We start from the raw sequence: 27,999 nt of genomic DNA, 5'->3' as shown, positions 1-27,999 counted from the left end.
GGAGGCTTCAGCCTACAGGCTTTTATAGTCATATGTATGCTGGTACAGTCTAACAAAGCTGCCATTGTCCACTTTCTGAGGTATTTCAGTGCATTTTATTCATCGAGTGAAACTGTGTTCTATACAGTGTAGTCAAAATAAGATGCATATTTGGAAAGATTAGGCAGACAAACAATTAGAAAAACCAGATTACCATGAACAAGAAACACAAACTGATTTTCAGTAACCATCATAAGACAAGCTAAAAAAAAAAATAGCACTTGGAATTACAAATTTCAAACCAATAAGTTCTACTGATCAATCATTTACAGTATAGCTAAAGAGCTACATTAGTACTGATCACATAGCTACAGTGTCTATACTTTGTCTTTCTGCTTGGTCCAGTTCGACCGATGAGAGAACGCCAATTCATAGAACATCAACGTGAAAAGGTTTGACCTCAATATGATGCACATGGCTGTTCCTTTAACTTTCTGGGTGAGAGCTCTTGAAAATAATACCTGGGGGTGACCTGGTAAAAAAGGTGGAAACAGTACAGACAGAGGACAGACTGTTATGGGTTGGTCGAATTTGCTTATGCAAGGGCGCCCTGATTGTGTGAGCGCCCATCTTTCTCCCCTTGCTAGTTGAGTAATTTCTGGATTTATTGGTGGGACAAAGGAAGGATTTGACAAAAGCATAAGTTGATTAGTAGTGGATAAAGTGTTGTGACTCAGAATTGTGTGTGTATGTGAGTGAGTAAAGTGACTTGGGTAATATTGTGGTTTCGTCATGCCAATATGATTCCCATATATTTGCAAAACGCCAGTATGGTATGAAAATCCGGTGTGTAAATCAAAGCTGTGAGAAGATAACTTTGACCATTCCCACTCTTCACTTGCTAAGTGAACAAACATTATGCCATTGCAGATAGTTATTGGATGTGTGGAGATAATGTTTTGCTCAATGTTTTACCAGCTAGATAGACTGGACTTTGTGCAAAACTACAAAGGAGACTGCCTTTGTTTGTGTTATATAATGGAGTAAGTGATATAATTAAGGTGGAAGGCAGGTCAGATGGGATCCACAGACAGAAAAGACAAAACTTACCTGGTGAGAATGTTTACATTTATAGCACCGGCCAGTCGACGGGAATTCCAGATCAAGATTAACACACAAAAGGAAATTACAACTTCCTTTTGTGCTCAACACAAAACAACTGGTTGTGGGATTGGCTAGACCAAATTTTGGGGAAATGGTTATAGTTTTTCTATTGTCATGTTGCATCGCACCCATGCTGAGGAAGCAGTGCGTGAGGACGATGGACAAACAGACAAAGGCTAGTTTCCACATGGCTCTGATGATGAGCATGTTGTCGCCTGACCAAGTGGCGAAGCTTCACCTCACTCAAATGGAGGACGAACATCCAGACCTGTTCCTAATTCCTGCCTACCTGACTGACTCGGGTGGACTGATGGAATCAGAGGAGGCAGAAAGAGGAGGAGGTGATGGGTTGGAGCTGTCGAGCCCTGATCTCTGACAGGGACTGAGAGGTTTGAAACACTGCTGTCCATAACAAACCATGTCCAGCGTGATTCAAGAACTGTGATTCCACCCTACACTACATATTACCATTGTTATGAATTACATAACTTTTAATCTGTTGGAACAAGTATGCTCCATGTACTCCATGCATTTACAATTACATGTCCTCTTCAGTTTATTCAGTTTTGGTCATCACCTTTTGGGTTTTCATATGATTCGTCTCATTGTATCACTCTATTATTATTCTATTATTTTACTCAGCTAAGTCATTTATTCACATTATGTTGATTATACATGATTTATGCATCAAGACAGTTATGCAGTAGGCCTCACTACATTTATCAATGTAACAATGATCAGCTACTTTGCTGTTTATGGAAGATTCACAACATGTCCATGAGGACGGTCGCCTGGGAGTGGGGCCATAGGAAAGACCGCCAACAGGTTTTTTGCTTCTATACGCTGTGAACTTATTAGTCTGGATAAAATAATCAGTATCATTAATAATATGTGATTATGCTGTGCATGGTTAACACACATCTTTGGTTGAATTTGTTTATGCAACATGCTCTAACAATTCTTGGAAGTGAAGGTTTAGACAGTAAGTAAGGTGCCCTGTGAATGTTCAGGTCATGGATGAACAACAGAAATGTTCACGTCATCGCGACTGAACATATTTGCAACAACAGGATACAGGATGTGAACTAATGTGAGCCATTGTAATGTAAAGAGTGACGGTTGGGCATCCTCCCAAAACGAAAATATATTGGTCACGTCAACACAGAAGCCCCATGTGGGTGTATGTATGCCTGCAAAGGTATATAAATGAATGTAAGACAAGATGTGGGGGGGTCTGCTGAACATCTGTATGTGTGAGCTCTGGCTGTCTCTGCTGCACCTTGTTGTAAGCGTCATTTCTCTCAACATCAGCTATTACTTGACGGTTTATGTAAAAGCCAGAGAAATCAGTGAAGGTGAGTCTGGTTTGTGTGGGCCAATCGTATCTCAAAAATCTCATATTGATGAGTATGTATGATCTTACTCTGAAATGTTGATGATGCCTCCTCATACTAGTAAAATCTAGCGAACATTGTACTTTCCTTATTTTTTATAATGGATAGCTGGAACTATAATTCAAAAGACTGTAAATGCTACAGACACGGGCAGTCTATCAGGTGTACGTAAGGGATATATCAAAACATTGAACCTATGGAGCATTGCATAAAATCAGCATTTTCCACCTCAAATACAAAATGTAATCTTGAAGACCTCAACACTGTTGAGTCCCACTCTCCTGTAGCTGCTTGCTGTGTGACCGCTGGTGGAATTTAAGCCCCCCGCAGTTTCTGAAAGACTTCCCACACTGTCCACAAATGTAAGGCTTCTCTCCGGTATGGATACGGAAGTGCCTGGTTAATGCCCCAGAGTGACGGAAACACATGGAGCAGACCGAGCAGGTGTACGGCCTCTCTCCTGTGTGGATGCGAAGGTGAGTCTTGAGGTTCTCCATGCGGTTGAACTCTCGGTTGCACTCCGTGCAGCGAAAGGGGCTGCAGCCCGGCGGGTACAGCTGCAGTCTGGTCCTCCTGCTTCCTGCCGCGGGCTGCCGACAGCACTGCTGGAGCTTCTGCTGACACTGGCCGTAGTGACGCCGCAGCAAGCTGGGCAAGTGGAACGTCTGGCCACAGAACTTGCAGGCATAGAGGACGGGATGGCCGGGGTTGCAGCTGCTCTGTACATGGACTCCGTAAACCTGTGGGGAGGCTTCTGGGATGGGAGCTGGTTCTGTCAGCTGGAAGATGTTTGGGAACTCTGAGGAGAGGGATGGATGATCTGTGGGTGGTGGGAGGTTGGAGGTCAGGTTTTGAGGATGAGCTGTGTAAAGACAATCACACATGCAGGGGTTAAAATTTGAAAACTTTTTCAGCTTAATGCCATTTAGAAACTCTTCATATTTTTATCCAACTTTTTGAGAAAAACAGAGAATCTTGACCAACTAAACCAACCAAGTAGAGTCGACTGTTTTTGTAGGCTTAAATCAGCCATAAGAATACACAGCAAATATATTTCCAAGCAGTAAATCAGTATTCCGCCATACTTGATTATAATTGATTGGAAATTCCTCATGAGGAATAGGGGATGTACCATCTTGTATTCAAGAGGTTCCTCAACGACAATAATAAACAGACTTTATCAGCACCTGAAGGCATGAAGGCGATGCAGTTTGATGTTGGTTGTAGAAGTGATCAACACCACAAAGACAATCACTAAAAGGCCTTGGTCTGAATTAAGTTTGAATGGACATTTGATCACATTCAGCATTAGCACAGACATCTTTTATTACTACTAACAACCTTTGTTGCACTTCATTTCAAACAAACACAGTATAGTTAAGCCCAGTCCGATGAACCTCACTTTATCCGCTGCTATTAAAGGGACATTTTGTGCTTGTTGTTTCAGATGTTCATTGTTTCCCTCCTTACCCTGAGACAGCCCGGTGCAGGACACATGAGTGTTCGAGTCTTGGTTCTGAATATCCAGCACTTCTGGTTTCCAGTCCTCCAGCATTTTGGACTGGGCCGCTAACATACACTCGGAGCTAAAATCCTCCACTTTGATTGAGACTGAACAGCAGGCTGATCCATCTCTCCCCTCCTCTGGCTTCTCCTGCTTCACTGTGACCTGCTCTGAAGGGGTCTTGCCGTCCCCACTGGGAGGCGGTGGCATGCTGTGGTCTTGAGCTGCCACTCGACATGGCGGGTTTGTGCTTTCTACCTTCACCGCACATGCATGGGACATCTTGTCACTGACTTCTGCAAACAAAAAGACCACAGGTGCGCGCCTTGAGAAAGGTAACATTAGACAGCCGAAATGGACTAAATGAAGTAGTCCTGATTCTCATCAATTGCACACATTTCCCGTGAATGCCTTTCAAGTGAACATGTGAAGTCTTTGCTGGGTTTGGCCCCCTCCACTGGTGTACATGGATCAAGTTACTTTAAGGATTAAAAACAGCCGAATCTAAATCTGACCCTATTTAAAGACCAGTGGTAATCTTAAAATACAACTGAAAGAAATAAGATAATAAGAAGACATGTACATTAAGTAATGATTTGATGATTGTACCATATGTCGTGGAATCTTGCTCCAAAATTTTGGTGGGTCATATGCACAACCATGAGCTAACATAGGTGTGGAAACAAATAAAGTGACCCTGTGTGTGCACTGCAGCCATCCTGACGGTTGGTAACACATGAAGTAGCAACTCCTGTTTGTCACTGTATGTCACACTCGGACGGGTCTGCAACATGTGTGAAAACATGTGGCACCATATATGAACATGCAGCTTCTGTGCGTACTTTCCATTTGAGCCCGGAGGTATTCTTCTTTCCATGGAGGGAGGAAGGAGAGTGACCCCACAGAAAAGAAACTGTTACATACCTAGAGTCATGGCAGCTACTACACAAGCACTGCTCTCCTCTGTGGTTGCAGCAGCGTCACTGACATGCTGCGTCCTCTGCTCTTCATTTCTGATCACATGTTTCTGATGGGGGTCTGCACGGCTGCGCCCACCCGCGTCACCTCTGACTTCCGCGCTCCTGTGCACATTGCCCAGTTCGCGATCTGGGCTTTTCTGGGTGCATTTAGGGTGGAGCGGTAGATCTGTCTGGTCGGTGGCATCCAGCAGATGCTTTGTAAGAGCGCAGCTGCCACCTCTTTCCTCCTGACGCGCACAGTCCAGCATAGCTTCAGCTCTCTGCAGTCTTTGTCTGAGGGACTCGTTCTCTCGTCGCATCTCGTCGTACACGTCTCCTGTAGCCTGACCCACAAGCTTTGTCACCTCCTGAACTGCGATCTCCACGGCCACTTCAAATGCTCCATGTATTGCTGCAACAAGCTCCTCTTTCAGAGACAGCGCAGCTTCATCTGCGCCTTGTTTTGTCCCTGATGGACGCCTTTTTCTCCCGGTCAGCTGCGGCTCCATTTTGCATGCACAGGCACTTAAGCTCCGAAAGGATTCGGTAATATCAGGCACTCTTTACAGGTACAAGGGTTTCTGTTATGGGAGCCTTGCGGCGATACAGCCGGTTTATAATAAAGCCAGAGGTTTCACTTCCGCTAACAGTTTCTGCCACCTGGTGGTAGAGCGATGGAACTGCGCTAGTTAATAGAAAATAGAAAACAGGCAAAGTGTTAATTCAAAGAGTAAATTTTATTGACAGAGGAGTTCAAATGGCACCGTTAACATGCTGGCTTTAACCAGTGTAAACAACGTTTCAAGGCCTCATCTATCAGCCATGGGTTTTATAATGCTCTACGTGGGCAAGTATCCAACAAGAAGGTCCGAGTGTGGCCAGCGTCATCACCGTCAGCACCAAGGCAGATTCCTGCAGGACACAACCGGCCGCTTACTTCAAATACTTAATTATTCAGAAAGAGTTGCCAGAGACAATATAAAACCTTTAACTTTAACAGATCTACTGAGGATGAATGTCAAATTAAACTTGAACATGTGTAAACTCACCGCTGGGCCCACGTGTTCTTTGGGGGGTTTGCTGTAGATGTAACCTGCTCGTTGTTGAATCATTCCACCTGCTCTGGGAGCAAGAGCCCGTCGAGCCCTCAGCAGCGCAGCGAGAGGCCCACACATGATTGGCTTTGAGAGAAAGAGGCTGAATCAGCTTGATCAGGAGAAATCACAGAAGATGTTTGAGAGGAGCCAGGTGAGCTTAAAAGAAGCTGTCTGCCACACACCTGGGTCAGACTTTAATTAGGCTGCCTTCAGGTACCATAGGAAAAAAAGCTTTGATGAGTTTAGAGTCCATATCTGAGGTTCTCTGTGACATATCTGATCAGCATGTACTTTACATAGTTTCTTGTTAAGGATGTCAAACATTACTTTAGTCCATAAAATGTCAAATACCTCATGCAGAATTGCCTTCATCAAACAGTTGATTCTCTGAGTTCGTCTGTCTGTATTTTGGTGTTCTCTCTCTCTCTCTCTCTCTCTCTCTCTCTCTCTCTCTCCACAGATTATCTGAATGCAATTATATATTTACACCAACAACTGAGGGAACACCTACAACCTACAACATAAGACATGATGCAATGCAGGCAACAGTCATCAGCAGCAGCTAGTTGACTAACACTGGGCCCAATGGTTACACAACGCACTCAGTGTGAGACTACAGACTGAGTCAACTTAAATCACTTCACTCCATTAATCTCATTGAACAGCCCTTAGTGCCAAAGGACACAGACAGAAAGACAGTTAGTTGAACATTTCAGGTATCCAGTTGAAGAACTTGACTGAAAGTGTGAGGACAGAGCTGCTCTGCACACATCAAAGGGGTCTGTTCCAACAGGACAGCTTCATTTCTGACCTGCTGGTTACTTTTCAGCAGAGCTCTTCATGCTTCTGAAGTTATGGTGGGGGTAGTTACAGTACAGACTTCAAGCACAGGGAAAGGTGGTTAAAAAAAAGCACAGGCAACAAATTCTTGTACCGCCTGTACAAGCACTCTAGGTTGGTGTGTATGTTTTTATAGTGTATGTTCAAACACACTGCAAACTTTGTGATAATAAAATCAATCAATTAATCAGATATATATATATATATATATATATATATATATATATATATATATATATATATATATATATAGTGTGTGTGTGTGTGTGTGTGTGTGTGTGTGTGTGTGTGTGTCCTACAGTTTGTTTTGTTGTCTGCTCTGTGATGTCGGACCGGTTTTTGTTTTGTTTTTTTGGTTGCTGTTGTCGGATAAGCACCTCGGCACTAACGTCATTCATGGATTACTCTTTGATTATTCCTTTACGTTCCCTGGCAGCGCCACTGACGCGTCGGGTCGGAAGTGGGTCGGCCTGGCATTAGCCGCTGTGAAGGTTGTAGTCTGGAGTCTGGATGCTGGTTAGATAATCAGGTGTCTGTTTGTGGTGTACGGTTAGAGTTTGACTCATTCAAACTGCGGACGACAAGGTAAGAACAGCCGTCATACTAACTTGTACCTGTGTTTTAAATGATGTTGAAGTTCTTAGCTGCAGTGGAGGCTAAACTTATTTTCTGTTGCAATGGCAGACAACTGTGCTCCAACGTTATTGCGTTCGCACAAGGTTCGTGTTTATACTACGCTGAACTCATACCAGCACGCAACTCTGTCTTCATCCAAGTGTAGCTCCCGTGCGTAAAGACGCACTCACCTCGTTCAACAGCGCTGTTTGTATCCTAAAGAGAAAAAACGCGTGCTGACCATATGTCATCAAAACGTTTCTTAAACATTCAGTGACTCTCCGCCATTGTCTCCATCACAGTCTTAGTTCATCTCGTCCATTCGTTAACCTTGGACCTTTACTCTAGTATTTGCATTGTTTTAACTAGACCTAATGTATGTTCTTTGATTGTCTGGCAAGTTGGACTGAGCTTTTTCTGCAAACTGTTCAGTGTGCCTCGTCACACATGGTGGGCAGTCTGTGCTCTAACAGCCAGTGTATTCAACGTGTTCATTTTGGTGAAGAATTTCTGTCAGGTTGATCTTAAAAACAGCTGGCACATAGCTCTTTTTATTCAGGGGACAGCTAACGCTGTTGCTGAATGAGATGTGTGCGTCTTTACGCATGATAGTTGTGCGTGGATTAAGACGTACCGTAGTTTCCTGTTGCACGCCTACCTGCGTTCATTTCGAAGTATACGCACATATTTCATGCGCACCAATTAGCAAAACGTTGGAACAACTGGTACCTCGTGTGCGCGCAGTAATATTTCGAGCGCGTGAGGTAACAAAATGTGCCCTGGGTATGTTTTTATTTCCTCTATCTCTCTCTACGGCCACTCCTGGGCTCCTTATAGTGAACAGTATCCGCAAGGATACTTTTTATGAAACAGTTGAATTAATGGAAATGTTAACGGGAAACTACATGAGAAAGAGTCGGTACAGGGGGACATTTCAATACGACATAATAACACGAGCAAAAACACATGAATTGAAATAGACACAGTTGAACACTCGTTATTGTTTATCCAGACTGTCACATGCATGTAGTCTATATGGCGAATTGAGATAATACAACATCACAGAGCCGCAATCCGGTTTCTACTCATCCGATTTATTTTCGTTTGACGACATTTCTTTGGGTTTTGGACTGTTGTTTGGACAATTCAAGCAATTCCATTGTGACAGTTTGGGATTTGGAAAACTGCAATTGATGTTTTTCACCGTATTGTAACATTTTATGGCCCAAACGATGAATCCAAAAAATAACTGACAGCTTAATCAATAATGAAAATTGTCCTTAATTGCGTGTGTACACCTGCGCGTTTGTTCATGTAGTGTGTTAGCTCTCACTGTGCAGCCTTATAATGAGATGAGACTTTATCACAGGGGAACCTAATTACCTCAGCCACCCTGGCTGAGGTAATTAGGTTTTTTGGCTGCAGCCATGGAAATGCTTTTCCTGAGGCTGTGATCTCTTTAGATTGACCAATTTCCTCTCTTTCCTTTCTGCAGCCTTCTCAGCTTACCTTGCCCTGCTGACAGCTCTCTCACCTGCCCTCTTGAGATTGCCCTCCTGTCCTTATATCACCACCTGGAAGCTCTCCACCTCTGTAACATGGCGGAGGCCCCAGCATCCACCTCCTCTGAGGAGGGTCTGCCTGTGCAATGGAAGTTTTCCAATCGACAAAGCAGGAAGTCCGGATGCTCCAACATCTTTACAGGAGTTAACCTGCACCAGCTGCACAGGCTGTTCAGAACAGCGGGGGACAGAGACGCTGAACATCGGGCGAAGCTGGTGTGGCGAGGGATGGATGCAGATATGGAGGGAGCAGAGGAGGTGAGGGAGGAGGAAAGGGAGGAGAGAGAGGATGAGGCGGGCCTGGCCCAGGCTTTGGTGGGGCTCCGAGTCCGAGCCAGGAACAAAGCAGGCATCAGAGCGGAGGGACACAGAGACCTCAAGTGGCTCAAAGCATCAGGCTATCTCAGGTATGACAGTGTCAAAAGGCCAGTAAAAAGTCAACAGATGTGAAAAGTGATATGAAGATGAGGTGATCAAAGGAAAGGAAAACATGAAACATTCTTTTATTCCCTTGGTCTTAGTGGCAGAGCAGTTCTCTGTCCACTGTCTTTGTGTGTTTGTGTGACCGTTCAGCTGAGCTTGTTAACCCTCGTGGTCCAGATTCCCTCTGAGTCTTGAAATGCAGTGTGTAAATTGTCATGTGCCTAACAAACTCAGCGTGACCTCACAAGACTGTGTCGTCCTCCTGTGCATTCCACACACACACACACACACACACACACACACACACACACACACACAAACTGTCAGGCTTTGCTTTCAACATTCCTCACTGAGATGAAATCAGATTTGTTGAATTAGTGAATGAAGTGCCACATAACGGTAAAATGGTGGAGTGAGTCTAGAGGGTGGTGTAGTAATAACGAAATGGAGGTGCAACATTTTGTAGCTAAGCTAGCAGCATGGGACTGCAGATGGCAGTGTTGGTCACTGGGCTACCACTTTGGTTCAGTCTGAAATATTTCAACTGTTGGATGGATAGTTGTAGTTTTTTTTTCCTGGGTCAACATGTTTCAATCACCCACCTACAGCTTACAGTATATCCTACTAATGTTACAGTCCTTGAAAACCGTGCCTTCAATTTTCCAGGCAAGGCACTTTTCTTGACTATGGGCAATTTGAGATATCTCCACAGTGACTTGAAACTTTCATCTCCCTTCTTCCTTTGAGTTATTTCTCTTGTACAATGTCATTTCATATGAAGAGACATGTAAGCATTTAGGTCAAAGCACCGCTGGGCCTCCTCACAGCTGCCGGCATGACTGCAGACTCTTAGTGTTGTTGTATAATAATAAGAGGCTGAGTTTTGTCTACTTTTTCTGTCATACTTACTGTCTTTGAACATCATACCCATCATACTCCAGGCAACCAAGCAAAGGTTAATCAGACGTCAGCTTGTGTCCTGCTGGCTTCTGTCTCCTCGTGGCTCTTGTGCCGGCCATGATGAGGCTCAGTCTACCACTTGTGGTGGAGTCACAGATGGCTCTTCTGCCTCCTGCAAGCTCTGGCCAGAGATCTGGCATCTAAATTTGTAGAGTCGTTTTCAACTGTCAGCCAAGCGGCTCTCCAACAGCCATTCCCAAATTAGTGCAGTGGTGGAGGAAGTACTTGGATTCATGAGTTAATTAAAGGTACTAATGCCATACTGTGAAAATACTCCATTACAAGTAAAGTTCTGAATTCAAAACCATACTTAAGTAAAAGTGCTGTATGCAAGTATTGTCAGGAAAATGTACTTTAAGTATGCAAAATAAAAGTACGCATAGTTCCTGCTGTTATTGCTGTAGATGTTTAAAGATGAGCTCATTTAACAACTTTATATATTGTTGGGTAGTTTAATCTTCAGCAATGCATCATTTTCTTCATATGTTTGGAATGAGGTGCAGTTTACAGTGTTAATAATAATGTTTTCCCCAGAGATGTAGGGGAAGTTTATAGAAATACAAAGTGGTAGAAAATGGAAATGCTCAAGTAAAGTACAACTACCTTTAATTTGTGCTTAAGTGCAGTAGTGCAGTAATGAACTTAGTTACATTCCACCACTGTATCATGGGAATTAAGGCTGTAAAGAAGCATTTGTGTCTTTGTCTTAATCTCCACACTAATAATGTCAACACTTAGTATTGTGTTTGTCTGATGTTCATTAGGTCAAAGGGTTTCTAATTTTCACCACCTGAACTTAAGCATTAACTAGTCAACAACAGTATTTTTAAGGGGCAAAGTACTGTTAGGTAGTGTAATGTGCTCAAAGTATAATATGTACACTAGGCCTGTGATCGCTCAGCTAAACCACAGCTGCTTCTCTGTCTTCCAGGATTGAGGAGCCATTATCCAGCTACGCTGTTGAGGATGATGAGGCCAACATAGAGGCCAGTCAGGGAGAATTTCTGCCAGCGACTGAGGAAGACATCCCAGAGAACCAAAATCCCTTTAAACCCTCCACATGGAGGTTGGATGTGGCGAGACAGGAGTGTGCCAGACACTCTGAACGCTATCTTCACCGCATCCTCCACTGAAAACAGACTGGAGCTCTGATCAACACACTGTGGGTGCAATGCAGCGCTGAAGTAATGAAATACCGGACTGATTCTGCAGGAAAGGACATACTGTAGTACCACTGTTAGCGCCTTTGGCTAACTTGTACTCTGGTAGACCCCAGCATAAAGACAGTTTTTATAAATGATTTACCTTGTGTCTTCAAGAAGCTGATGTAGTTATGTATGCTGATGTCACAGCTTTGCTTTGTGCGTCACATACTTTAGCAGAGCTGACAGAGGATCCACATGGTGAGTCGCATACCATTACTAAATGAGTGAAAATGAACAATTAGCACCGAACATTGCCAAAACTAAATGTATTATATTTGGTAGGAATGTTCTCGCTAACGCCGCAGATGGGATATCAGTTGAGCAGATCACCAAAAACCAAATTACTGGGTGTTAAATTAGATAACATGCTGTCTTAGTCAGACCACATTGATTACACTCCAAGCGTCTCCAAGATGCTAAGATGCTGCTGCTATTTCAAGGAAATGTTCTGCATATGTTCCACTTTCTGTTATTATCGATGCAGTCAGGTCACTTGTTCTGTCACACCTGGAGCACCACCCAGTCACCTGGTCAAGTGCTGCGGAAAAATATCTCAGAAAATAAACTTCAAGTTGTACAAAACAGAGCTGCCAGATTTTTTCAAAAATCTTTGTTTTTGTGTCTGTTATGGTTTGCTGTTTGTTGTTTCATGTGTAGAGTTATCATTCAGTTTCTGATCTTTATGCTCAGCTTATACTGCATTTTTTTGTCTTATTGATGCAGCATAATTTTAATTTGTACTTTTTGTTGTTGTCTTAATGAGGACCCCAAGAAGACAAGCAACCACCTCGTGGAAGCTAATGAGGATCAGTTAAAGAATAAAGGACAGGTAGTGTTGCACCAGAGAACTCATGATATATTATCATAGTAAATAAATAATATACGTATATATAAAACCAAAACAACGACCTGAAAGGAACTGCAGCCATATCGAGGGTTTAAGGATGCAGAATGTCGTAAAGCTCTGTGGAGCTAATGGTGATTTGTGATTTTGGGCTATATAAATAAAATCTGACTTGAGTCAGGAGGTCATTTTCTGTAGGTGGATCACTACAAGCAGCTCCTTTCACCTTCAATCCATTAATATAAAAACAGATGTAAATGACAGCTGCTTTAACTGACTTAACATATTATTGTTGGACAATGAGATTTCCAATACCTGTGCATATGGACAGACTAAAGCACTGGAGTGTAGTGTGACTGCATCTAACTGTCAAATCAATCAAGTCATCTGTATTAATGTAATATGTTTTAATTATAATCTATCATTAAATATTACATACAAATTATACAGTGCATTGTCACAATACATTTCATGTCAGTTCAGTACAGCAGGAAGTTACTTCGTTGTTTACTTAGCTCCAACCCACAAGCCAGAACATGAATAGAAGTCAATATGGCTGAGACAAGCAGCCCTTTGCCAGTTTGCAGATGGGATAATTTTGTCTTCTTCGCCGTGATTTCACTGATCAGTGAAAGAAGAATTAGGCGAGTCAGTCATAAGCTTAAAGAGTTTGTTTCTTTGATCAGAAGTGCGTCTGCTTTCCTACATCACCCCAGATGACTTGCAGATCCTAATCTAAGCAGTTAGGAGGAGCAGTGAGCAACTGTGAAAGCACTTCACATGTAAAGACATGCTCACCACTGAGTGCCCAGTTCCTAAATCTTCAAGACTTAAACACAATGAACACTTCTCTTATTTGTTAAAATGCTGATCTTCACCAGTGCCACCAGCCCGGGGCTTTGAATTGCTTTTTTTTTTTTTTTTGGGGGGGGGGGGGGATGCAGGTGAGTATTAAAAGGCAGAGAGGTATGAAGAAAAAAAAAAAGACATCATGGAATGGAACATCTCTCATCCAAAAACAGTGTTGACTGTGAGCAAACATAATGTGCACCCAGGAGTCCAAAAGAAAAGCCGACATCTCCCTGAAACCCTTCGCTCTCGCAGGAAGGTACAGAATCTTCATCATTCAGGTGTTAATTCTTCACTGACATCCACACAAGGCACAGAGGCAGACGGGGAAGCTATGTTATCAAATTCTTCCTCTTTTGGCCTCATCTCTCCACCCACTCACTCACTCTGTGTAACCAAAATATCCAATGGGGAGGGGTGGGGGGTGGGGGTGGATATTTCCATGTCCAGGGTCGACACTGGTGCTCTCAGACTCTGTCCAGTCCTCTGGCTTCCTGCTGTTCCTCCGCTTCCTCTTCGCTGAGTTGAGCCTACCACCAGGTGAAGAAGGGTCTTCTGCTCTGGAAACTCTGTGTGTACGACTCACTGTTGGCCCTCTGAGGCGCTCTGGCTGTTTCCACGATTACTGGAGGCATCTGGACCAACTGCAGGGGTGTTTTACCATCCTTCAAGGCTTGGCACAAGTTCAGGATCTTGGGATAATACGGGACAAAGACAGGCATGTCACACTGCTTGCAGGAGTATGACTAAATCTAATTTGGTGACAGATGAGTGTGTCTTTGCATTTTTATGTAAATACATTAACAGCTTTAGATTCTGCTGTTCAGACACATGCAGTCAGAGCATAGACTGTATAAAAGAAGTGGGCATTGCAACTGTGACGTCATCCATTGGTTTGTGGACCATTTTGATGCTTCGAGTGCTGAATAAGATATTTTAGACAGCAAAATGTTACAATTAACTTCCATGAATAGCATAACCTGTTTTATCATCCATTTTCTCTAAATGGGACCATAATTTACTAAATGAACATCATGCTGTGCTGAGGAAGACTTGAAACTAGCGACTGAGGCCATAAACTCATTTGGAAAATGTTTGCAGAGGTAATAAATCAAGTGACAAAGAGAGTCATTTCCTCATACGCTTAATATAACCAAACTTCTTTTTGCAACCGGTGGAGTCACCCCCTGCTGGCCATTAGAAAGAATGCAGGTTTAAAGCACATCCGCACTGGCTTCACTTTTCAGACCTGGAAGCTGCTTTTGGGAGAGAAGAAAACTCACCTGTCCCCTCATTACGGCTACTTGTTTGTGAAACTGTCCTCTGTCGAACCCGGGGTCTTTCTGTGAGACACAGCAGGTGATACACACAGGTGAGACACATCATTCACAGGCACAGAACTGAGTCTTCCTCCTCTCCATCTCGCATTTTCCCATATTTCAATTTCAGCATCCATTCCTCAGCCAGACTGGTTTTCACATAATTACCACTTCCTCCTTCACTGAAACACAGCTGAACACTCAGTCTGAGTCCCTCCGCACCTTGAATAATTCGTACAAGTCCTCCTCCAGGTCTTTGATGAAATTTGGGTCGGACAGTTTGGGCAGCACCAGCTCTCTGATCTCCTGGGAGAAAGGAACTTTGGCCTGTGAAAGCCACGCCCAGTAGAACGGGTCTGGTGATTGGACAAAGAAACAGCGGGAGGGAAGAATCGTTGAGTGGAATTGAAATGCAATGCAGTGATTGGTTAAAAACAATGTCAATGTAGGTGCTTACAGGCTCTCCAGGAGTCAGGGTGTTTGAGGGGGAAGGCGAGGCCGTTGTCTATAGCTGCCAGCTTGATAATGGGATCCTTTACTACCACCCAGTCTGTGTCCTACAGAGACAACGACAGCAACAGGTATAAAACAAAGACAAAGTGGGGCCAGCATTTAAAAAACTGTCTGTGTGCATGTCTGTGTGTCCTCACCCTATTCCCAACAGGGTCCATGGGACAGTCGTACTTCAGCAACCAGTTGTCATTTCCCCTGTCTAGAAGAATAACCCGCCAAACAAAAGACAGACTCAAATTCAAAAATCCTACTCAAGGCAGAGGTGCAAACTTTGTGCCGAGCAGACCGACTACATGCCTGTGTTCCTGATGATGTAATCGAGGACAACGAGCCGCTCAAACTGCAGCTGGAGCTGACGGTTGGTGTTCTCAGGCAAAGGCTCCGCCTCAAACCTCCGCAGCCAGAAATCTGCATCCTTGTATCCGTCAACAAAGAGCTGGAAGGAACCAACCTGGTGGAAGGGCGACGGATGAGGTCTTTGGCTGCTTTGCTGTGTTTTTTCTTGATTTAAAGGCCCAGAAAAGCTTCTACATTGAGCTTAAGGTTAGCTTGTTCTTAACTGTTGTTTAAGGTCAAGAATGACCTTTAAACCTGAGTGTATTTTCATATTGATCACAGCTCAAACACTGTGACAGCAGGTCTGTGTATTTCTGTTGAAGCTGAAATGACATTTGATGCCAGAAATGAATTATGAACAGTAAATATCACACGTTTCATGCTTAGAACTCTTCTCATCCTTCTTCTTCTTCTGAGTTTTTTGAAAGTCATTCAGAAGAAAAGCCATTAATGGCAAGACCTTTGAGGGTGACACTTTCCCAGTCACTGGATGAATTGTGCCTATTTGTTCAGTGTCACACAGAAATTCACCACTGAATGCCATCACCTGTGTAACAGAGCGATTCATCGGATTACCTTTGGCGGCAGTCCAATCCTGTGGAAACGCTGGCCCACTTTAGGCACCTTCTCCAGGGCTAGCCTCTTTCCTCGAGACTTCACCCTGTCTATGGCACTGTAGTTGAAGGTTTCACTCGCCAGGTACACCACCTAGAAGGCAAAAGGTTGTTTCAGAGAGGGGGGTATATACCGGACGGTTTGCTGCTTTTGTAATGAGGAGGCAGCAGTGTGCGTGTCCGCACCTTGGTCCTGGGAACGATGTTGAGCTCCAGTTTCTGATCAACCAGGCTGGCCCCGGCCTCTGAGAGGTAACCCTGGTTCAGGACCAAACAGTCACGGCCGAAGCAGCAGGGACAGCACAGTTTTTGGAGCCACTTAGTCCACTTGGGGTTCAGCTGGCCATAGGGCTCTTCATTCTTAGGCTTGAACACGCCAATTATTTTCTGTAGAGAGAGGCAGAGTGGGGTAAAGTGAGGAAATTAGGAAAAAAGGAGAGCAGACAGAGAGGGTCAAAATCCAAAGAGAGTTTTGGAAAGTAAAGCTCAGGAACGGAGAAGAAACAAAGGTTTGGTTGGGTAAGTGAGAATTTGAAATTTGAGGGCAACGTTCTCCTTCATAAACTTGAAAATACGAAGCTGTGGAAAGGTGGACTATGCTGGCAGACACTTCTGATGCACTGAGAACTTGTCACCATTAAAATCCATGGTAACTACCATGAATTGAAATTGTCTGTAAAAAGTGAATCAGCAAACAGTCTTTACAGCGTGTAGGGGATGAGCATTTGAAATGCAAAAGACAGATCATGGGTGTGGCGTCTCGCTCATATGTTACATAATGCTAGTATGACACACGCATACAGCAATTACAACGTGAAACTTGGTCATCGAAAAGAATTACATCCTCACAGGGAGCTAGCACATGACTACTAAGCACACTGGTGACTAACTAAAGAAACTGCAGAGGTGGGGGAGGCAGTGGGTCCTTGGATAAAAACCTCATGCACTCAGCTTAGAATACTTATTTCTGGTTTGTAAGCCTTTAGTGGACAAAGTGGCACATGAAAAAGCCTGGACCATGTTGTCTTGAACGGACTGAAAATGCAACAAGGGAAATTTGTGAGGATCCACCCTGAAAGTCCACTTCCTTTTTCTGCTTTTTAATATGGACTGAACGCAACACTGTAGACAGGAGCACAGGGGGTGGACAGCGTCTGCAGGTTGCCCAAGACTTTTCCCGGTTGGCTCCAGCAGTGCTGGTCAAAGTTTACAGTCATTAATCTGGTGTGATTCGAAAGTGTCAGGAGACGTTATCGAGTGTGACATATGGAAAGAAACGCTCTATAATAGTCAGCGTGATGATTCCTCGATTTGTCATTGCACTTTGTGAACACTTGCAGAAATAAAGTGATTACAAGTGCTGCAGCAAATCAGACGTCTGTGCTCATGCTCTGACTTCCAATACCGGGGAAAAGCAATGAAACAGGAAAGATACCTGAAATAATGGGTGACAAGCATCTTCGCTGTGACTGTGACTGTGTTGTTGTTGTTGTTGTTGTTGTTGTTGTTGTTGACATCATTGTGACAGCTGGCCAGAGATGGATGTTCACTAACAGACTACCTGCCAGCACAGCCTCAATCACACTGATGGTGAAAGTGTTTTAGGAGGAGCTGAGCAACTGGATCAAGAAGTTAAAAAAATACTAAAACGTGTAAAATACTTGACGGATAATACGACTACGACTTGGTTGTTAATTAGTTGAAAATGGAAAATGTAAGGTCATGTTTTTATATCCTTGACAGCCTATTTGCCAAGTCATCACACAGGCTAGTTAGAAGAGGCCCTTCCTGGAAGCGACTAACACAATATCAAGACAGTCTGGCAGACACTGCATCACTCACACACACACACACACACACACACACACACTTCAGACTTCACAGATCAGTCATGAAACACCTCACGGACTCTTTAGCAGTACAACAGCGGTCGGTAATCGGTAGGTGAAAGTTAGCAGCCTCTCTTCTCACCCCCTGTGAATCTTTGACAAAATAGCTCCCACTGGATCCTTGGTAGATCCTCTCCGGGTATATTCCCTCCTCTATGGCTCGCTCGGCCTTTCGGATGATCTCTCTGAACTCGGGATCCTCCGGGAACTCGTTCCTGTGTGGCTCCCGCGGCGAGCTCCCACGGTCCCGGTCCAGAAGCGGCTGTCTCTCCCTGCTGCGCCCCGGACTGCCGGCCGGGATGCGCACCACCGAGCCCGGTGTGCTTCCAAACGCGCCCCGGGGGCTGGTGGGCTCTGTGGGACAGTAGCTAAAATCACCGGAGTCCCGAAGCGGAGAGACAAGCGGACTCGTCTCGTCCATTGTTTTGGAGGTGGACGAAGAGAAGTTATTTTAACTCCCGGATAGAGCGAAGAAAGAGAAAAGAAGACAAAAAAGAAGAGGGGAAGAAAGTGAGACTGTTGTTTTGTTGGCTAGTACTGACGCTGGCTAACGAGGAAACACAGGAAAAAAAGAAAAGTCAGATGACTGTCAGCTTCCGGGAAAAGGCGGAACCCCGTGAGTGTTTTGATCTTTAACCAATCAGCGTTCAAATAACCCTGTCAACAACCTGATATCTAGCGTTGATTGGACAGAATCACTCCGCCTACGGAAGACACATGACACAGCAGTTAACCCAATCAATTAACTTCATGTAAAAAAGCCTTTGACAAACAGCGCTGTGTTGGCCTAAAGGCACACACAAGCCAAATTCAGCTCCGAAGGCCTTTAAACCACAGAATAAAATGTTCACAATTTCAACTTGACAAATTTTATCAAAAAATGTTCAGATTAACAGATGACAGAGTGGTTGTACTTGTCAGTGTCAACATCAAGTATAAGTGGACCAATATACTGGAAATAATGTAATGTACGTGTTTCTGTTCTGTTTGACTTTTCTTTCACTTTCATTCCTGGGAAAGAACAAATTAATCCTATATTCAAAATCAGCCTACAAGTGACACCGTGTCGACAAATGCACATTTAACTTCAGCATTTACCAGTGGATAACAATACATTTTGTCCAGTGCCAAAGTAAGTCTCTATTAATATAATCTATTTTGTCCAATGTTAGTAATTAGCCCTCAGCCAACAGTTAGCCCATGTCTTAATTAACCGTAGAGGAAGAGCATTGTTTTTCAAAGGTAAAATGCAATGTAATTACCCATTGATTAAATAATATCAATCCAAAAGACACTTGTGAGATTGCTTTGTTTGCAGCCACATCAGATTTGGAATTTGAGTACCTGGTTGTCGAGAGCCATTGTAGATATCAACACAACAGAAGTGCAGGTGCTGTTCTGTCTGCATAGCTGCGGTCGGGACTCATTTCTCCCTGACAATCAAAGGCAATCAGCAGAAAGTGGAAAAGTTCAAATGTAGGATATCATAGTGGCCTCCTGGTTAATTGTTGCGTCTCTCTTTCTCCCTCACGTTAAATTCATAGTAATGTTCCCATTATTGACTGCGGACTCTTGTCTCCTTACAATTGCTTCTAAAAAAAATAATGCATAGCAAATTTTAGCTACTCCTGCCTTCACTGGAGGGTCAAAGGTCAGGGATGGTAAAATCTGAATTTCATACTCAAGCAAGGCCTCACTGCCAGTCAAGTCCACGAGGTCCTCATAAGTCCTCATGAGCAAACTGCAAAATAAAAGCTAGTCTTTCAGGTGTCTGACCATTACTGATAAATGACACCACGTTTAAATATGCTCCTTTAAATAAGTTTTAATGGCTTTTCTCTTTTTTAGGCCCAACAATAAACTTACTGTTGGAATTATTCTCCGTCCTCCTTTAATGGTGTCTGCCAGAATGAGCTGTGATTGACTGATTTCTGAAGATGTGCGTGCTACTACGTTTTTTCCCAGTTACTATGGTGATTCATGTGGTCATTCATGAGGCTCGTTGACGTCCCCACATGATGCTCTGACGCCCGCCTGCAGGACGCACTGCTGAGCTTGCGGACGTGCCGCTGTGCGCATCCTCCTGCCTCTCTCCTCCTCCGGCGCACACAGCTCGCCTTCTGATTGGTGGAAACCAGCAGGAAGCGAGCTCGGGTCGTGAGATCTGTCAAGCTCGGGCAGATCAGCCAATTCCACAAAGCTACAGCTGCGGCAGACTTTCCGTCCATACTCCCAAAAATACTGCGCCCGCGTTTTTGTAGCTGTCTGTGGGGTTGCGGCGAAATCGGGACACATCTGCGGTCGTTGCTGCCGCGTTTGAAGAAGAGTCACTCACTCCAGATATTCCGGAAACACAGCGCAGAGGGCATCGGTGTGAGGATGGCTGCGTACAAGCTGGTCCTGATCCGCCATGGAGAGAGCTGCTGGAACCAGGAGAACCGCTTCTGCGGCTGGTTCGACGCGGATCTGAGTGAGACCGGGGAGCATGAGGCGAAGAGAGGAGGACAGGCGCTGAAAGGTACCAGATAATGGCTCAGGGCCTAATCGCGCTTTCTCCCTCGGTCATTGGATTAAGCCGTTGCAAGCTTATGCAACTCTGCCGGATGGGGAAACAGGTAGTCGGCCCACTGCGACACAAGACAAGCCAGCAGCAGGGGAGAGGGAAGGCTTGAAGTGATTCTTTATGAAATCATTGTTTATTAGGTCGCTGTTAGCTTTTGAACTGAAAACTTTAGGAGCATCCCGTTTATAGGAGAATTTAGATGCTGCAGATGGTTTGATCAGACATCTGACAGTCTGGCACAGATCACAGAGTCTCTGTTGGACCCGTTTCCCCCTGAGCACCAGGACGGGCCCACCACCAGTCTGAGTGATCCACACTCCTTATTTTAGGTTTTCCTTCCACCAACCATTTCCAGTTCAGGGAAATGGAAAACAATCCGGATTGTCTCTTTCATATATGATGTAACTGTGTAGTGAATTTGTAAAGTTGATTTAACAGCAGAGATATCCATGATCTTCATATTCCACAGCTCCTCATTTGGATGTAATGGCTTGAACAAAAAGTGATTGAGCCCACTGATTCAGCCACGACTTCACTGTCAGTAGACCAACTTTAAAAAGTGCCATCTGATGCAAAAAATGTCAGGACTCAAACAGCAAATTATCTGTATTTGGGAATAAAATGTTGATTATGTCAAAACTGACTTGACTGACATTCAGGGATGATAAATGTAAAGACGTGTCATTCAGATCTGAGGAATGATGGAGCATAAAGTCAGACTGCCGAGCAAAGATACCTCTGTTGTCAGTGAAAATGACTAAGAAAAGATTTAAAAAAGAAAAAAAAAATCTTGATAAAATGGAAAAATCTGCTGTTTGCTATTCACCATGCCAGATTTTGTGGAGTTTGTGGAGGAGACAGGGGAATAGCCAGGGCCTCTCAGTCCTCCACATTATTTGACGTGTTTTTTTTGTTTTTTTTCCCATCATGCACACACTCCTGTTAGTTCTGTGTGACCCAGAAATTCTCTGCCGGCACATTCTGCAGAGCCCACAGTCTGTCAGAGTGTCATGATGTAGCACTGCCACTGACTAAGCAAAAGCAACTGAATACATGGACTGGGAGAGAGGCAATAAAAAAGCAGATACTCATTGGGTTGAGTGTAATGTATTTTTTCCTGTCTGTAGCAAAAACTGCATGTGAATTGCATGCCGCATAAACATTTACACCTACCGCCTTTTTCATGCTCTGACTCTTCATTGCAGATGCTGGCTATGAATTTGATATTTGCTACACCTCAGTACTGAAGAGGGCCATCCGCACCCTGTGGTTTGTTCTGGACAGCATCGACCAGATGTGGCTGCCCGTGCATCGGACCTGGCGCCTCAATGAGCGCCACTACGGTGGCCTGACTGGGCTCAACAAGGCCGAAACAGCAGCTAAACATGGAGAGGCCCAGGTCAAAATCTGGAGGCGCTCTTTTGACATTCCTCCCCCGCCCATGGATGAGGGGCATGACTTCTATCAGACCATAAGCAAGGTGATGCCACAGGAAAGCAGCAAAGCTTTGTGTCTTCCTCTCTTAAAAATTCAGACAGGTTTATTACGTCAGTGTGAGCCCACACTGAAAAAATTAAGTCTTGCTTTCATTGTAGGACCGACGTTATGCTGACCTGACCGAGGACCAGCTTCCCAGCTGTGAGAGTCTCAAGGACACCATCGCCAGGGCACTGCCCTTCTGGAACGAAGAGATCGTCCCACAGATCAAAGAGGGAAAGAGGGTGCTGATTGCTGCCCATGGCAACAGTCTCCGGGGCATCGTCAAGCATCTCGAGGGTAACAGAGCGGAGACGTCAGAGTGTTGATCCCAAGTTGAATTCTGAAAATTTTGCATTTGTTGATTATTTAGCACTGAATCAAGGAGTTCCTTAAGCAGTTAAAATGATATAATAAAACTCTGCATGTCTGTTACTGCATCCCAGGTATGTCAGAGGAGGCCATCATGGAGCTGAACCTGCCCACAGGTATCCCCATCGTGTATGAGCTGGACAAGAACCTGAAGCCTGTAGGACCCATGCAGTTCCTAGGAGATGAGGAGACCGTTAAGAAGGCCATGGAAGCTGTTGCTGCTCAGGGCAAAGCCAAGAAATAGACCCCTCTCAGCCTACCCATGGATAGAGTGCAGATCAGTACTGTTACTGTCATCACAGAATTGCGCACACACAGACACTCCATGTGCACTTTATTTTGATAATACCCAGCTTTCACTCAGAATTTGATTTGATTGGTCTTCAACTTGTGGCATTCTGAAACATATACTTCATTATTAGACATTGGATATCAGCTGTAATATAGTTTAAGCACTGACCAAAATTCAAAATTAGGGACCAGTGAAGGGGAGCAAACATACACTAACCCAGCAGAGTCGTTCCAAGTATTCCTTCCTATTTAGGATCATGTAGGTGAAATCCAGTGGGAACAGTATGACCTATAAAGTAACGCTGGCTGTTGTTAAAGGGGCAAGTTGATGTGCTCTGCACTGCTGATTTTTGTTTGCTGTGGCATTGTGAGAAAAATAATAAATGTTGTGAACTATTATGTGACGAAATCTTTTGTCAGCGTCTGACTTCATTTTCCCGCGTAACTGTCCAGTCTGTCTTAATGTACCATTAGAGCAATGTTATACTTACACCACATGGAATTAAAAATACACAGTGAGCACCTGAAAGCACCACAAGATCACTGTAAACTGTTGAACTGTATAACATATGTCATTCTCCCCTGTTGATTTATTGCATGACATCAGCAGTTAAAAATAATTTCTGCATCAACCTGATTATTGGTGTTAATGCTAAGCATGTCATAATATACTAACAAAAGACAATATCTCACTAGATGATGAAAAATACCTACCATCATCTGGCAAATACTGGTACTAATAGGCAAAACCTGCCCCAGCTACGATCTAATTGAACTGATCATTTCCAATAATTAGATAATTATTTTTATACGTTGTCTTTCAGGAGGTAGAGTGGTCGTGCACTAATCAGAAGGTCAGTGGTCAGATCCCTGGCCTCTGCAGTCTACATGTTAAAGTATCCTTGGGCAAGATACTGAACCCCAAATTGTTCCTGACGCGGTGCTGTGAGTGTGAGTGTGAATGGTTATTGTAGCTGATGAACAGCTAGTACCTCGCATGTTAGCCTCTGCCACTGGTATATTAACGTGTGAATGCAGGATGGTGTTGTAAATTGCTTTGAGCGGTTGGTAAGACTAGATATAAATATACCTATTTAAATACAGTCCATTATGATGAAGATGATGATGATTACTACAACTGCTGGTTGTTGTTGTTGTTCATGATGTTGTAGAAGTAGATGTAAGTAATTTTACATTTGTAACCTATCACATTGTGTGTGGATGTTTGTGCAATCCACATGTGTGCCTCAACAAATATGGCGGACCAAGCGCTCCTTCTTTTACTTCCTCTCAGCTTGAGACCGACCAATCAGAATCGATTTAATACCTTCGTCACAGCCAATCGGTTGACAAGCTGCTCTTCTCGTAAACATGTCGCCCATGAAGCTGTGTGTTCCTGGTGAGTACCGTAAAATAGTAGTTCCTCGTACTTAGGATGGCATTAAACTGGGCTTTAGACCGGTTTTTCCCTTTTGTGCAGTTGTTGGCTTCCGTAGACGTCGCCGTATTGCTAGAAAGTGTAGTTACACTGTAGTCTGACAGCGTGAAACGCTGTAAGCGATTCCCAGCTACCATGCGTGAGGTGGGCTTTGGGCTTATAGCAAAGTTAGCGCTACTACTTTTTAGTAAATGGCTAGTTGTATCAGGTGAATATCAGACGGTGTAGGTGTTTTCAGGGATTTTACGTGTCGTTGTTTTTGCGCTAAGTACCGTCCGTGTGCAGGGCTGTGAAGCTGTGGACTTTTACTTTCCACGGCGGGTTTCATCTCCAGCCCTGCCCATCGCCCCAGGCAGGACAGCAGCATTCCTTGTCTCACTCGTTTTGACTCACCCACCAGAAGTCATCACTTGTAATTACTATGTGAGGAGCAGAAGGAAACGTCAACAAAATACCTGTCATCGAACAGTTGCCTGAGCAGTGATAGTGAAGTTACACGGAAACACCAGCTCTTAGCAGCAGTAACACGGATTGTTGGCAGTCTGTCGGTTCAGATCTGGCAGGATTAGAATTTCATGTCACGTAAAAGCTGAGGTTGAATCACTCAAAGTGAGTGTAGAGTAATCATTGTCCTCCTAAGATGAAGGACTATGAGCTAAACCCTGTTCTCTGTGCAGACAGGACTGTGCCTCAGGATAAGTTCCCCCTTCGTTCCTCATGTCCCAGTAATGTTCTTCAGAGTATGAACCTGTCTCCAGTCCGCGGCCGTGTACAGATCTTGTTAAAAGTCTGGGAATGTGTGCAGAGACACCCTGAGAAACTGCTCTGCTGAGGCGTAATCCACCCAGGGCCTCGTCTCATGAGCAGACCTTCAGCAGACGGCAGCCTGAATAAAAGACACACTCGTAAATACAAAGTGTTCTGTGGGTGAAAGCCGATGGTCTTTTACTCCAAAGGTTAATGTTTTATATCACCAGCGTGTGTTATTTTACTCAGATTTTTAGCAGACAGTCCACCTCCACTACAAAACACTGACATGTAGTATGTACAACTATTCTTCATCACTACGTTCTCATCTTGTTTGTCTCCAGGTGACAAGTTATGCAGTGTAGAAGACTGTATTCCCGGCACAGGAGTGTACCTGCGGCACGGCTACATATACTCATCACTAGCAGGCTACGTGCTGAGGAAAAACGAGGGAGAGGAGGTGAGGGGTGGGGCGGGGAGCGCTGCAGCAGCAGTCAGGCATGTGGGAGTGCCACGGTGAGGGCGTTACGCAACATTTGTGAATGGAACTGAAATAGATTTGTTCAGTGCCTGTGATGAAATACACATTGTACTTTGTGTGACCTCTGTGTGTGTGTGTGTGTGTGTGTGTGTGTGTGTGTGTGTGTGCGTATTAATATGCTTGATTTTTGTCTCTTTCTAGTTACCAGTGATCTCAGTGGTCAGGGAAACAGAAACACAATTACTACCAGATGTAGGAGCAATAGTCACCTGTAAGGTACGCAGTGGAATCCGATACCTTTCTTCTGGAATTGGTCGATCTGATGAAGTGATCAGTTCAGATTTGGTTTGTCTTGAGCCTCGGCATTCTTTGCTTGTACAGGTGACGAGCATCAACCCCAGGTTCGCCAAGGTCCACATCCTATATGTAGGCTCCACACCGCTGAAGGACCGCTTCAGAGGGACAATCAGGTAACCCCCAAAAGAAACAGTCTGCAGTGAAACAGAGCTTTTATGTCATGTTGCGTCATTCCAAAGCTGATCACTTCTTCTGACTCCACAGAAAAGAAGATGTGCGCGCAACAGAGAAAGACAAGGTGTGTTTGACTCCACATATGCAGTCAGATTATCAGCAGCTTTTTCTGCAGCCCCTGTTAACTCGTGCTTGGTGACATGCTCAGCGTAAAGCTTTTCTCTTTATTGTTACAGGTGGAAACGTACAAAAGCTTCAGACCTGGCGACATCGTCTTGGCGAAAGTGGTATCCTTCACCTGACAAATAACCAAATAAATGAACAATTCATTGACTATGAAAAATGTTCAGCTCATGTATCTGCTACCGTTTAGTTAGTTTGAATGCACCTCTGCTGTGGATATATGTTGTTTCTCCCTTGACCTGAGATGTCAGATCTCTCTCGGTGACGTGCAGTCCAACTACCTGCTGACGACAGCAGAGAATGAACTGGGGGTGGTGGTGGCACACAGTGAATCAGGTAACTCTTAATGCTCAATTAAACAAGTTTACTTTTTTTAATGTAATGCATCGAGAGGATTGGAGCACAGCCCTGCACAGATTGATAGTATCCTGTTTGAACACAAGGTGGTGCAAGAGTAACTGCCAAGATAACCGAAGAGGAAAGAATCGCTCGTGTAGACCGTTGTCGCCGTATAGTCACGTTACTGGTCTCCGTTGTATCACATCTTTGTCTTGTTTGCTTTTGTGAATCAGGTGTCCAGATGGTTCCCATCAGCTGGTGTGAGATGCAGTGCCCGCAGACGCACGTCAAAGAGTTCCGCAAAGTGGCACGAGTGCAGCCGGAGTATCTACAGGCATGAGAGCCCTGAAATGTCTTTCTTCCACAAGGAACACACAGCTTCCCCTCCCTCCTCGTCATCAAGTAAATACCCAACTCTGTTTCGGACGTTTTCTGAGAGACAATGTGCATATCACTGGCTGCTTGTGGCCCGTGTATTTCTATGTGTTTGTTAAGTAGCTCTCCCTCTGCACATTGTCATCATTTGGTTGTGCCAGCTTGAACACACAGAGGCACCATCAGACCAAACTGCAAAATTGTGAAGACGTCCTCTAAAGAATGCGGCGACTGTCGTAAAAAGATTTTAAACTAAACTTAGTGCATGCAGCAGGAACGTGGGGTTTTTAAAGTTGTCTTTAAATTGACAGATGGAAACCTGACTAGAACTGACCAAGTTCAGTCAGGATGTTACATTGCAGCTGCCAAAACTTCCTCAGTGACCACTATGTTGATAAGCTAAATGTATCAGAATCTTGCAGCTAGCAAAGAAAGGTCTTCTTCACAGATGCAGGATTCACTCAGTTTGGCTAATGAGCGGCCTGATGGCTGATCATCAGGTCGCTTGCAGGATGAAGCAGTCGGTGCACGTTGCTGTGCGCATTAATGTGAGACTTGGTTCAGACAAGGTTCAGACTCTCTCATGTAAAGACAAAAATGAACTCTGCGTTTTCTAACAGAGATCATTCGAAGGGCAGCAGCTGCATTTGGTCTGAAATAAGGAGGATTTGACCAAAAAGTGAGTGCTGCTCTTCAAAGCGTCTTTTGCATGATGTCATGAAGGGGGCTCACCTGTTTTTTAACACCTTGTCCAGAAAAGTGGCAAAAACATTAATTTAGTTGAAAGCCATTTTCATCTCAGGCTCACTTTTTCCCCCTTCCAGCTTCTCTGGTTTCAAGTAAACTACTGGACAAATGCCTGTTTCAAAGGAAAATGAATGTGACTAAGAGAGCTGAATGTTCAGTCTGAGTTACAAAACCGCCACCATGCACGGAATATTGAAGTACACGTGACAGTGGAACATTTCTTTTTTGTTTTCCAGCACATTATTAAAACTAAACAATTATGAGCTTCCAAGCAAGCAGAAATGTTCCTGTTTTATTTGAAGTAAAATGTACTTTGATTCTCCTTGTTCTTTTACTTTACAGCAGACACCATTCATGTGCAACATTGGTATAAAATGACTGACAGAAGCATCAGTGTGTTTCTTCCTTTTATCCACACTGATTTACTGCATGTGCTCGTGTTATGAGACT

The 27,999-nt window shown here is 44.1% G+C and overlaps 5 protein-coding genes across 7 annotated transcripts; 3 read left to right on the top strand and 2 right to left on the bottom strand.

Annotated features, from left to right (window-relative positions):
• Positions 1 to 75: 75 nt before the first annotated feature.
• On the bottom strand, positions 76 to 5,642 carry LOC143318979 (uncharacterized). Of its 2 annotated transcripts, XR_013077053.1 has the most exons (4): positions 4,966 to 5,642; positions 4,008 to 4,337; positions 471 to 3,399; positions 103 to 371 (listed from the first exon to the last, which is right to left on the bottom strand). XR_013077053.1 is itself a non-coding variant. In XM_076727524.1 (3 exons), the coding sequence occupies exons 1-3, from the start codon at positions 5,507 to 5,509 to the stop codon at positions 2,795 to 2,797; spliced, it is 1,479 nt and encodes a 492-aa protein (XP_076583639.1). In that variant the 5' UTR covers positions 5,510 to 5,642; the 3' UTR covers positions 76 to 2,794. The 2 variants fall into 2 exon arrangements, 1 of the variants encoding a protein (XP_076583639.1); XM_076727524.1 differs by having other exon boundaries at positions 76 to 3,399.
• Positions 5,643 to 7,414: 1,772 nt separating this feature from the next.
• Positions 7,415 to 12,727, top strand: avpi1 (arginine vasopressin induced 1). The gene is made up of 3 exons (XM_076729175.1): positions 7,415 to 7,522; positions 9,048 to 9,521; positions 11,429 to 12,727. The coding sequence occupies exons 2-3, from the start codon at positions 9,151 to 9,153 to the stop codon at positions 11,628 to 11,630; spliced, it is 573 nt and encodes a 190-aa protein (XP_076585290.1). The 5' UTR covers positions 7,415 to 7,522; positions 9,048 to 9,150; the 3' UTR covers positions 11,631 to 12,727.
• A 207-nt stretch (positions 12,728 to 12,934) lies between these two features.
• Positions 12,935 to 18,811, bottom strand: pi4k2a (phosphatidylinositol 4-kinase type 2 alpha). Of its 2 annotated transcripts, none has more exons than XM_076729173.1 (9): positions 18,149 to 18,811; positions 16,364 to 16,564; positions 16,140 to 16,271; positions 15,525 to 15,678; positions 15,365 to 15,426; positions 15,172 to 15,271; positions 14,937 to 15,070; positions 14,679 to 14,738; positions 12,935 to 14,087 (listed from the first exon to the last, which is right to left on the bottom strand). In XM_076729173.1, the coding sequence occupies exons 1-9, from the start codon at positions 18,485 to 18,487 to the stop codon at positions 13,926 to 13,928; spliced, it is 1,344 nt and encodes a 447-aa protein (XP_076585288.1). In that variant the 5' UTR covers positions 18,488 to 18,811; the 3' UTR covers positions 12,935 to 13,925. The 2 variants fall into 2 exon arrangements, with proteins under 2 accessions (XP_076585288.1, XP_076585287.1); XM_076729172.1 differs by having other exon boundaries at positions 15,365 to 15,422; positions 15,521 to 15,678; positions 18,149 to 18,810.
• A 1,303-nt stretch (positions 18,812 to 20,114) lies between these two features.
• On the top strand, positions 20,115 to 23,177 carry pgam1b (phosphoglycerate mutase 1b). Its single transcript, XM_076728986.1, has 4 exons — positions 20,115 to 20,584; positions 21,835 to 22,109; positions 22,225 to 22,405; positions 22,552 to 23,177. Exons 1-4 carry the CDS (start codon positions 20,446 to 20,448, stop codon positions 22,719 to 22,721), a joined length of 765 nt encoding a protein of 254 aa, XP_076585101.1. The 5' UTR covers positions 20,115 to 20,445; the 3' UTR covers positions 22,722 to 23,177.
• A 944-nt stretch (positions 23,178 to 24,121) lies between these two features.
• exosc1 (exosome component 1) lies at positions 24,122 to 27,939 on the top strand. The gene is made up of 8 exons (XM_076727723.1): positions 24,122 to 24,167; positions 25,298 to 25,413; positions 25,636 to 25,710; positions 25,816 to 25,904; positions 25,996 to 26,029; positions 26,142 to 26,192; positions 26,340 to 26,424; positions 26,661 to 27,939. The coding sequence occupies exons 1-8, from the start codon at positions 24,140 to 24,142 to the stop codon at positions 26,765 to 26,767; spliced, it is 585 nt and encodes a 194-aa protein (XP_076583838.1). The 5' UTR covers positions 24,122 to 24,139; the 3' UTR covers positions 26,768 to 27,939.
• Positions 27,940 to 27,999: the final 60 nt, after the last annotated feature.

The sequence above is a fragment of the Chaetodon auriga genome, chromosome 4, assembly GCF_051107435.1.
Source record: "Chaetodon auriga isolate fChaAug3 chromosome 4, fChaAug3.hap1, whole genome shotgun sequence".
Classification (NCBI taxonomy): domain Eukaryota; kingdom Metazoa; phylum Chordata; class Actinopteri; order Chaetodontiformes; family Chaetodontidae; genus Chaetodon; species Chaetodon auriga.
This window is presented reverse-complemented; position numbering and strand designations above follow the sequence as displayed.